The 12142-nt window shown below is 36.4% G+C and overlaps 1 protein-coding gene across 1 annotated transcript; it reads right to left on the bottom strand.

The window, feature by feature from the left end:
• Positions 1-4075: 4075 nt before the first annotated feature.
• LOC140850235 (olfactory receptor 6M1-like) lies at positions 4076-5426 on the bottom strand. Its single transcript, XM_073239982.1, has one exon. It carries the CDS (start codon positions 5084-5086, stop codon positions 4076-4078), a length of 1011 nt encoding a protein of 336 aa, XP_073096083.1. The 5' UTR covers positions 5087-5426.
• Positions 5427-12142: the final 6716 nt, after the last annotated feature.

Raw genomic sequence — 12142 nt, 5'->3', positions numbered from 1 at the left:
GGAATCCTTTTAATGTGTTTTTAAATTCTGTCTGTTAGTATCTTGTTGAGGATTTTTGCATCAATATTCATCAAGGATGTTGGCCTCTAATTTTCTTTTCTTGTATGATTTTTCTCTGGTATCAGGGTAATGCTAGACTCATCAAAAGTGTTTGGAAGTGCTCCCTTCTTTTCTGTTCTTTGGAAGAGTTTGAGAAGGATTGGTATTAATACTTCTTTATGTGGGTGGAAAAATTCAGTATAAAGCCATGAGGTCTTGGGTTACTTTGTTTCAGTTTTAGATTACTGATTCCATTTCCTTGCTTCTTATTGACCTGTTTTATTGTCATTCAGTCTTGGTAGGTATATGCTTCTGGAATGCATACATTTTCCCCTAGATTGTTCAATTTGTGGTTGTGAAATTGTCCACAGTACTGTGTTATGATCCTCTGTAGTTTTTCAGTAACTATTAAAACATGTCCTCCTTAATTTCTGATTTTAATTTTCTTTGTTTTTCTTCATCTAAATAAGATTTTGTCAATTTTGTTTGTCATTTCAAAATCCCAAGTCTAGTGTTCATTGACCTTTCTAGTGTTTTTCAGGATCCATAATATATATTTCTGCTCTAATTTTAATTATCTTCTTCCTTTTCCTTACTTTAGACTTAATTTGCTTTCTTTTTCCTTGTAGTGAATTAGGTTACTTATTTAACATTTTTTAATGTGGTATTTATTATTGTAAATTTCCCTTTTACTACTGCTTTTGCTGCCATCATGTATTTTGGTATGTTGTGTTTCCATCTTTGTTATATTTCTTGATTTTCCTTTTGATTTCATATTTGATTAATTCATAGTTCATTTGTATATTTTCCAGTTTTTGCCTTACTGATATCTCCATGAATTTGTTGTTTTTCCAGTATCCTTCTTGTAATTGATTTTGAGTTTCATATCATTGTAATTATAAAAGGTGCTTAGAACAGTTTGAATCATCTTCAATTTATTGGGATTCATTTTTTGGCTTAATGTGGGATCTATTCTGGACAATGTTCCATATGAAACTTAGAGGAATGTGGTCAATTAGTATTTAATAAAGGAGCCATGAATATGCAATGAGGAAAAGACAGCCTCTTCAACAAATGGTGTTAGGAGGACTGGGCAGCTACATGTAAGAGAACGAAACTGGATTATTGTCTAACTCCATATACAAAAGTAAACTTGAAATAGATCATGAACCCATAAAAGCTCTTAGAAGAAAACATAGGCAAAAATCTCTTGAATATAAACATGAACAGCTTTTTCCCTGACACATCTCTTCAGGCAAGGGATACCAAATAAACAATGAACAAAGTGGGACAACATCAAACTAAAGAGCTTCTGTACAGCCAAGGACACTCTCAGCAGAACATAAAGGCACCCTACAGTATGGGACAACATATTCATAAGCAAAATATCTGATAATGGGTTAACATACAAAATACATAAGGAACTCATATGCCTCAACACACAAAAAAATAAATAACCCAATTAAAAAATGGGTGGAGGACCTGAACAGACAATTCCCCAAAAAACAAATACAGATAGCCAACAGGAAAATGAAAATGCTCCACATCACTAATTGTCAGGGAAATTCAAATAAAACCGCAATGAGGTATCACCTCATACCAGGTAGGATGGCCACCATCCAAAAGACAAGAAATAACATGTTGGTGAGGATGCGGAGAAATGGGAACCCTTCTCCAGTATTGGTGGGAATGTAAATTGGTGTAACTGTGGTGGAAAGCAATATGGAGCTTTCTCAGAAAACTAAAAATAGAAATACCATTTACCCAGCAATTCCACTGCTAGGAATTTACCTGAAGAAAAGAAAATCCATGATTCAAGAATACATATGTACCCCTATAATTATCACTGTATTATTTGCAGTAGCAAAGATATGGAAGCAACCTAAGTGTCCATCAATAGATGAATGGATAAAGATGTAGTATATACACACAATGGAATATTATCCAGCCATAAAATGAAAAGAAAGTCCTATCATACAAGAACATGGATGGATCTAGAGGGTACTGTATCAGTGAGATAAGCCAGATGGAGAAAGAAAAATACCAAATGATTTCATCTATTTGTGGTGTAAAAAACAAAGCAAAACAGAAGGAACAGTATACTCACAAACACCAAGAAGGGACTAGAGGTTACCAAGGGGGAGGAGGGGAGGTAGAGTGGGGAGAGGGAAGGGGAAAAAGGGGCACAATACTTCACAATCACAATTTAAGTTGATCATGGGGATGGAAGTACAACAGGGAGAATAAAGTTAATGATTCTATAACATCTTACTTTGTTGATAGATGGCATACTACGGAGGTGAGGATTTAATATGAACCACTGTGTTATATATCTGAAACCGACATAAGATTGTATATCAATGTTACTTTAGTAAAAACATAAAATAAAATCCAAGTCAGAACCACACTAAAATCCTGCCTCCCCAAAATGGGTGGATGACTTGAACAGACACTCCTCTAAATAAATACAAATGACCAATAAATACATGAAAAGATGCTCCTCATCACTAATCATCAGGGAAATGCAAATTAAAACCACAAAGATATATCACCTCACAACAGTTAGAATGGCCACTATCCAAAAGAGAAGAAACAACAAATGCTAGTGAAGACACGGAGAAATAGGAACCCTCCTATGCTGTTGGTGCAACTGCTGTGGAAGGGAGTATGGAGGTTCCTCAAAAAATTAAAACTAGAAATACCATTTGACCCAATAATTCCACTAACATTAATTTACCTGAAGAAAACAAAATCCCTGATTCAAAACATATATTCACCCCTATGTTTATCACCACACTATTTGCAATAGTGAAGATAATGATACAACCTAAGTGTCCAACAATAGATGAATGGATAAAGAAGAGGTGGTACATATACACAATGGAATATTATTCAGCCATAAAAAGAAAAGAAATCCTGCCATTTGCAACAACATGGATGGATGTAGAGGGTATTATGCTCAATGAAATAAGACAGGTGGAGAAAGACAAGTACCAAAAGATTTCACTTACTCATGGAGTATAAAAACAAAGCAGAAAAAAAGGAACAAAACAGCAATGGATACATAGATGCTGAGAGGTGAGAAGTGCTTACCAAGGGGTGGGGGGTTAGGTGGGTGGGTGGGTGGCAGGAGAGAGGGATACAGGGGCACAAAAATTCACAGTCTCACTATAAGTTGATCATAGAGACTGCCGAACCACCGTAATGTACATTTGGAGCCAAAGTAATATTGTATATTAACAACACTTTAATAAGAAAAATAAGTACTAATCATCTTGGTGAACCTAGTCTCAGAACAAAGAAAGCTAGTGACTCAAACTAGAAAGAAGACCACATTTAATAGAAGTAGGTAAAGATAAAGAGAACCTGAGGCTGACACTACCACAGCAGGCATACACCTGACTTGATACAGAATAGATCCTTTTCTTACAAGTGGCATTTGACACTATTCATCCATCTGTCTTTTAAATATGTTTCCTTGCCATATTATTTGCAGTTAAAAATCTTGCCTCTTAACATGGTGAAGATCATGAAAGGGGAAGCGTCTTATGGCTGAGGAAACCTTCCAGCTTTCCACATTAGAATCTCTGCTTGTTACTTTTGTTTGACAATGTTACTTTTATTCAAGTGATCTCATTTTATAGTCTTAAGTGCCCTAGAAGATGCACAGTAGAAATTCCTGCCACCATTTACAGATCAGCAAATGGAAGCTTAGAGAAATAATGTAACTAAATTTATTGATGTTAGTGCCTAAATGAATATTAGACATTAGCTTTTATGACTCAGGGTCTGGAGTGTTTTTGTAATCCTATATTCCTATATGCAAAATATTTCAAGGACTGATAGGGCACTGAATCTTTATTTTTTCTGGTTTTCCATAGTAATGTTATAATACTTCATTATTGATAATGTGTGATGCTTATTCATCTGCCTACAGATTCTGAGACCTCAGCCACACTTCTGTGCCACTCTTGTCATAGAACAAGGTACCATCTGGAGGAAGCACAGCTTAGATGTCCTCAATAAATGTTTAATGTCATGTTTCCCTGGAATGTGGTAGAACTATCCTTCTCATTGACTGTATCAAAACTTCCTTTACCTTCTCATTCCTCAGACTATAAATAAAGGGGTTCAGAAGAGGGGTCACCATTATGATGAGGACAGCTGACACTTTGTCAAAATCCAGTGACTGGCTCTGGCTGGGCCTCACGTACATGAAGATGTTGCTCCCGTAGGCGATGGAGACAACGGTGATGTGAGAAGCACAGGTGGAGAAGGCCTTCCGACGTCCCTGGGCTGAGGGGATGCGCAGGATGGTGGAGATGATGTAGGTGTAGGACACACTGGTGAGCAGCAGTGAGGTCAGGAGGACCAAGGTGGAAAATATGAAGCTTAACATCTCTATGAAATGAGTGTCGATGCAGGCCACGTGGAGCAGGGGGGCCAGGTCACAGAAGAAGTGACTAATTTCCTTATAACAGAAAGGCAAAGTGGACACCACAGTCATTGGGTAAAGCACGGACAGGAAGGCCCCCACCCAGCATCCCAGAACCAGCAGGAGACAGACCCTGCTGCTCATGATGACGGTGTAGCGCAGGGGGTTACAGATGGCCACGTAGCGGTCATAGGACATCACCACCAAGAGGATGAACTCCACTGTCCCCAGATAGAAGTAGAAATAAATTTGAGTGATGCATCCAGCAAAGGATATGGTTTTCTTCTCTCCTAAGAGACAAGCTAGCAACTTTGGGGCAATAGTACTTGTGAACAAAACATCCAAAAATGATAAATTACTGAGGAAGAAGTACATCGGTGTTTGGAGACGATTGTCAGTCCATATTAAAGAAATGATGATGGTATTTCCTGTCATGGTAAGCGTATAATCCAGCAGGAGAATGACGGATAGCAAGATCTGTTGCTCTCGGATGACAGGCAAGGCGACCAAGGTGAATTCTGTCACAGCAGTCTGGTTTCTCCCGGCCATATCTGCTTGAGGGGTGAAGAAATAAACAAAGGCAATAGGGCAGTTTAAGATGACTTTCAACATTCCTATGATCTTCCTGAGTATAGAACAGGGAGAACATTCAAAAAGGAGGGGTCCTGGTCATGTCTTGAACTGCATTATGTGGCCGTGGACACATCAAATGACCTCACTTGGCCTCAGTTCTCATCTACATGAGTGATGGTTTGGATAAAAAATGTTCTGTGGTCCGTTTAAACTTTAACTTTTTAATTTATACTACATTACATATTTCTACTCTCTATTGCATTCTTTAAATCCAAATCCATTTCAGGTAACTGAAGTGTGTAATTAACTGAGATTCAAAACACAGAAAGGAGGAGATGAAGTACAGTCAGAGAGTAAGGATAAGATCTCCTACAAGAGGAACAGCCATTAAAATGACCACCAGTGGTTCTGTAACATCTTTCTATGTTGACAGATAGTAACCACACTATTTGGGGTGAGCACTTGATAATGTAGATAACTGTTGAATTACTATTTTGTATGAAACTAATGTAATATTGTGTACCAATTATGCTTCAATTACAAAAATAAAAGAATAAATAAAATGACTGTTGGTTTCAACAACAGCAATGGAAGACAAAGATTAGTTTAATTATACCTTGAAAGAGTGGTGGGAAAAGAACTGTCACCTAGAACTCAGAACTGCACATCCAGTAAGAGTATTTCTGTTGTAAAATAAACACATCACAGATAAAATCTTCAGGAATTTATTGTGAAGAGACAAAATGAAAATTAATTTCATTTTGGAGAGTAAAAATTGGATCTAAAGCCTTCTTGTATCATTTGCAAGGGACAAAGGGGTTAAAATATTGTTCCATTGTAGATTTAAGTTAAATAAGCCTGATAAATTTTCTAGGATACTCATGGGAAGAATAGAAATAGAGTAAAATGTCAAATCTTGTAAAAAAGGAAACAGTGGCATATAAGAAACAAAACTCCTCTATAACAAAGATGCAAATATTCCAACAGTCAAAGCAATTAGTTAATTCCAAATAAAAAAGAAAATTATGAAAAAAGAAACAGAAAATTGGGCCAAATAAAAAAAAACTAAAATGGAGGATCTAATTCTAATTTGTAAGTTTTCACAATGAAGACAAACTGGACTAAATTCCTTAGTTAAAAGCCAGATGTTGTAATATTATATTAAAAATAATTCCAGCTGCATTCTGTTTATTAGAGACATGGACAAAAGGCAAGAACATGAAAAAATGGAAAATTAAAGGATAAAAAATTGTATGTCAAATACACACTAACCCCACATAGCTGTACAAGGCTCCCCTACTTGTTGAAAGTTTGTGCTATGCTACTTCGCTTTATGAAATATCTACCTTAATACTTGCTTGGCTAACTGAAAGAAAGCCAGATATCTGAAGAGGGTGTTCACTTTATCAAAAAAAAATAGTGTTCAGTGTCTGGTCCTCAGTGAGCTGAGCTGCTGTAGAGGCAACGCACATGTTGAGCAGCAGAAGTGGCCCCACGAAGCTCCGTCCCCCAGATCCGCACTCGGCATCTCAGCCCCAAGCTACCGTAGCGTTGACCTGCATCTGTGAGCATCTGTGCTTTATCTTGATTTATTTTGCGCATCCATTAGCAAGATGCGTCCTTAGGTATCAGAAAAGCCTAAGAAAGGTTATTTTTTGGATTTAGGAACACAAAAATATTTCCATATAAAGTTAAGGTGATCACTTCCTTGTTTTACATCCTTTTGGCTTGTGAAAGTACTCTGCTTTCAGACACAGGGGAAACCTGTATTAGTGACTGGCAATAGAGACACTGAGACAAAAACACATCTTTAGGGATGGGCAGGGCCAGTCTGATTAAAAAAATTTCGATTCATGATGACCTACTACAATTCTAAGCATGTATATGCCTAATAAATATCTTCAACACACAGAAAGAAAAAGACATAAAACTGTAAGAAGAAAATATCATTATAGTGGACAGTTTCAATAAAACCATCTCTCAAAAAATCAGAAAACATAAATAGTATGAACAGAACAGTAAGGAAACTGGATATAATGGCCTTTTATGAAATTCTGGATTCAGATAGTACAGAGTATACATACTTGTCAAACACACGTGAAAAATTAAAAAAAATTAACATATACTTTACCATAAAGCATGCCTCCACAAATTTGAAAGACTAGGTATCAGAGATCCCAATAGACTTAATGGTTAATAACAAAATGGTATGTTAAGAAAAGTCACATTTTAGAAATTAAAGAATACCCTCCCAGATAATTCAGGGATCAAAAAGGAAATAACAATGGGAATAAAAAATAAAATAGAATACATATCAAAATTTGTAGAATATAGCAAAGTGATTCCATGAGTGACTTTTATGGATTTAAAAATTCATTTCTGAAAGAAGATAGGTTCAATTAGAAACATTTAGAAAAAACAAGAAAAAGTAACAAAAAATGTAGTGAAGGCAGAGATAGATTAAAGCAGAAATCAATACCATGGAAAACAAAAATAAAAAAGATGATTAATAAAGTCAAGAAAATTTAGCATTCCCATCTTCTCAAAGGCTTTGCTTTCTGTTTTTAGGTTTAGAGGAAGAGCCATGATAGTAACTAACATACATGAAGTTCTTGGTTTTGTGTGCCAGACACTTGGTTAAGGTGCATTAAAAATTTAATGGCATTAAAAAGAATATGTATTATCTATTTCTCAGATGTGGAATTTTCTTGGTGATTTTTGTATTTGCAGCCTTTGTTTCCATACCACCTTCTTGTTCTGAGCTATCAGTTTCTGATAGATGTACATTAATTAAATCATCTTTATGATTGACTTTGAATTTGTCATATTCTCTTGCCAGTTTGGTCAGTAAACGTTTTAAACTATTTCAAGGCCCTGCTATTTCTTAAATGTAATTTTAGCAAGCCTTTGAAATAAGAAGCAGGTATTACTGTGGTCTACGTTTTGCACATAAATATATTGAAATTTGCAGAGATTAAATAACTTACCTAAACTCTCATAGCTAGTGTGTGGCACAGCCAGATTCAATTCCAGTCCTGTCTGACTCCAAAGACTTGCATTCTCAGATAAGGGCATGCTACGGACCCTAACCACACTTTTGCAGAGAGGAAAATCAAGATCACAAAGTTATGGTCTAAATGAGCGATAAGTCACATAAAGCTGATTCAGGACTCAGGCCTCTAATTTTGTCAATACAGAAATGTTCATTTTACTTCCATGTTCTGTGCTTGGGAATGCTGGCCCTTAATAATTTGAGTAATTGAGTTACTGGAACTCAAAGTTCTAACGTCATGTGTTTCTATCAAGTTCTAAATATCAATACCAGTATCAATCAATATCAATATCCATCTAGCCTGAAGGTCTCACTGTGGGTGGCCTGTTACGTCATTGTACAGCTCTGTCACAAAATCCATCGTTACCTTGACTTGGAATCTACTTGATGGTTGTTTTTATGTGTTTACCCTGAAACCTCCAAACCACTGGAACTCTGAAACTCCACTTCTTTTTTCCTGTGTCTATGTTGTGATGTGTTCTTTCCTCTACAAAAGCAGACCATGAATAAACAGCGATATCTGAAGGTTTGCTTGCTCTTACGGATTTAATTGAGAATCACTCTAGGGAATTTGAGGTGAAAGAGGTTAATTACTTTCACTGTAATTAAGAATGTTAACTCTGAAAAACCAATCACAAAGTTTAGCTGGAGATGCCAAATAGATATGTTCAGGACTCCAGGGGAATTATTTTATGTTTTTCTAATTCAGTGAATAAAAGCTTCGTGGCCAGTTTTAGAGCTTTAGAAAACTGAAGCAGAAAACTTGTTATCCAGAAATAATTGACAAAGTTGTGTCATGCTTTCCATTCCCTGGAATGCTGGCAATAACGGTCCTTCCAATGTTCTGAGAATGGTAAAATTGCCTCTTTTTCTCTGTGAAAATGGAGAAAAAGTCTTCCATTCTTGCCAATATCTATAAAAGGTGACTTTCTCTTCATCATAGTAGTCTCTACATAAGCCTTATGTTAGCCTAAAAATATGTAGGCTAGTGAATTGGGGTGATGGTTAGCTTCTAATAAATGCACACAGACATTTTTCTAGATGGACCACATGCAATAACCAAAAGGCACGAGGCTGTGACATTCCCAAGCAGCCAGATGTGGAGCAAGGAGCCCAGCTGGCACTGTGCGCTGACAGTGTGCCCTGTGTGTGTGCTTTGCATTGTGACTCCACTTAGTTGAACATCACAAACCTAGTTGATGGAAACCATCAATTTCCTCCTATCCAAGCCTTGAAACTTGGACATTTCTACCTATGAAAAGTAGATTTTTAATCTACTGTTGGAGTAGGTTGAAAAATAGTCAAATTTTAGTTCCTGGAGAAACATTGAAAACAGAAGCAGAAATAATTATAGAAAAATAAAGGACTAGAAAAGAGATATACACGGCAAACATTCATCTAGCTTGGTAGATAGATGTTGTATAGCTCCCAATGATTATGCACCCCTTTTCTTTCTAAGAGGATTCCATCCCATTTTCACATTGATTATGTGACATGCTTGAGGAAATGGCATGTGAATGGACGTGAAGCGTGCATTGTCCAAGCTAAACTGTGAGCTATTACTCTATGAACTCTGTCAAAAGAACCATGTGTCTCTGCTGGGGCTCTGCTTCAACCTGAATCCAAAAGGAGAACTTATGTGGAGCAGAGACAGAACAGACTGGGAGCCTGAATTATGAATGAGAAAGTAATCTTTTTGAGTATGTATTATTAGCCTTTGAAATTTATGTGTTAATACAACATAACGTAAATTGACTAATATTCTAATGTTTGATGCATGGGGGGAAAGCAACTGCCAACCTAGAATTTAAAATACTTTGGAGGCTACATCTGGGTTTATTAGAGTACCACAAAATAAAAATAATATCTCCCATGACTCTGCATAAGATTAAAAGCATGCATGCCACCTGTGTCTCATCCCTGGCTTAGCCTGTTTCTTGCTTCCTCTCTCTTAATTTTCTCAACTGATCTTCTGCACATTGGTGGGGACATTATTTACATATGAAACGATTCCAAACGCAATCGGCCTTATCGATAGCATGGGAGAGGCTTTCTATGAGGGAGGTATAAACACTTAAAATAAAAACATACCTTCTTCTTTCAAAAGCTACTGGCAGTTTTAGTAATCTCTATGTAAATGCTGTGTAAATTTTTGTGTCTTTGAGGGATGGGGAAGGAATTAGAGGGTTTTTTAAAAATAATTTTATAAGAAAACTGCTTACAATGAATAGTTGAATTGTGTTTTTTTCTAATAATGAGAATTGTATAACTAAATCTATTAATATGTTTGTCTTTGTTTTGGATGCTTAGAAACACCAACAGATATGAAGCTCAAACATATGCAACTATTTAGGCTTTTATGATCTAGTTCTGCTTTTTTCTTTTGAATGGTCTTGACTGACTATTATTTATATTTTCCTAATTTCTAAATTTTTATTTTAATCTTATCACATTTATCTTCAGGCATCACACTCTGAATTGATTCAACAGTAAATATTACTGATTTAATGTCAGAATTATTTATTGTTGAACCCATCTAATTTTTTCCATCTCTATTGCCATTACTCTTTAGAGCTGAGCTGGGTTCAGAAGAACCCACATGTAGATCTGAGACCACACTTCCCATGAGGTCAAGCGCTGTTGGTGGATCCAAGAGGCTCAGTCAGCTAGTTTCTTTGCTGTCTGTCAGGGAGACAGAGGTCATGGAGATGTCTTAGCCGTGGCCAGGATGGACAAGGGCACATAAAAGGAGGGTGCAACCAGGTTGCGGGATTGCTGATGTGCGTCTTCATCAGTGTGAGCGCTGGGTTGAAATCTTTGTCCAAGCAACATCTGGAGTCAGATATTCTGTGTGGAGGGAACATACTTAATAAGGAGGTTAAGAACGCCTGGCCTGGCTGAATATGAGGTCTAGGAACAGTAAGACCCCAAGTGAAGTGATGGGAGAAAATTGGAAATATTTGGAAATCATGGAGAGATATTTTGAGAAAACCCGAATTCAGGATTCCATCTATTTTAAAATGTCTTAGTATTAGAATCTAATATTGATAAGGCTGCACTATTGAAACTTAATCCTTTTGTTTCTAAAATCACCCTCATTTTTATTAGATGTATCCATATTAAGACTAATTTTGTAAAAAAAAGTATAGCTTCAAAACACTTGGTTTGATTATTTACTTAAGTGCAGCAGGAACAGCAATTGATCACATAGGCTCTTTTAAATGTGTTTTGCTGGAAGTTTTCACAAGGAATTTCAGATTAAACCTTTAAAGGCTTCTCGAAACCAGGAAAGCCAAGCCAAACTTGCCATCAGGTTTCGCTTACAGTACATTTAGATTTGGTGAATTCCTCTCCTCTTGAGGTCGCCAAAGATATGCGGGGGTTCCTGCACTTGCCAGGAAGTGATTTTCCTTATTCAGCTGGTGAGGCTGCTGGGAACCCTGCAAACAAGTTACCAGGTCAGTTCTTCCAAAGGGCTTTGTTGGCTGCATCAAGTCAACCTTAGTTCCTTAAAGCTGTCTGGTCACACCTGAGTCTATACACGTCTCTCTCAAATATGACATTACAGTCAAAGCCTTGGTAATATAACCAGTGGTTATAGCAGAAAGATTTTTATTGAACTTACAAAAGTAAATATATTGCCATAAAATAGAAAAGTACTCACTGAGAGTTCCTAAATTCTGGAGGGATCAGGTAGAAAAAGAAAGAGAAATGTTTCAGTTCTGCCTAAAGACATAATTTACCAAACTTTTGTTAAGTCAGCTTGAGAGAAAAATGTTTAAAACAAAAACACTTTATTTTTAAGATCATGAATACTTGATGCAAAAAGACATAAAAATTAAAATCATCCTCTTCAGCTTACTCAATCTTATGTAACTAATTCTTGAATCCAGGTTTTTCACTAGTTCTGGAGTGAAAGACACAAAAATGGCAATGGTTAAAGATCTGAGGAGAGTTCATCACAAGGCAATTGACAAAGAAATTTGTTCCTTTCTGCAACATGTTACATATCAATAATCTAAAGGTTAGCATCATTCATTTGG

Source organism: Manis javanica, chromosome 6, assembly GCF_040802235.1.
Source record: "Manis javanica isolate MJ-LG chromosome 6, MJ_LKY, whole genome shotgun sequence".
Taxonomy (NCBI): Eukaryota; Metazoa; Chordata; class Mammalia; order Pholidota; family Manidae; genus Manis; species Manis javanica.
This window is presented reverse-complemented; position numbering and strand designations above follow the sequence as displayed.

Bases quoted from the DNA above. Each gene is read 5' to 3' on its own strand.
- LOC140850235 (XM_073239982.1), bottom strand. From the start codon at position 5,086: ATGTTGAAAGTCATCTTAAACTGCCCTATTGCCTTTGTTTATTTCTTC.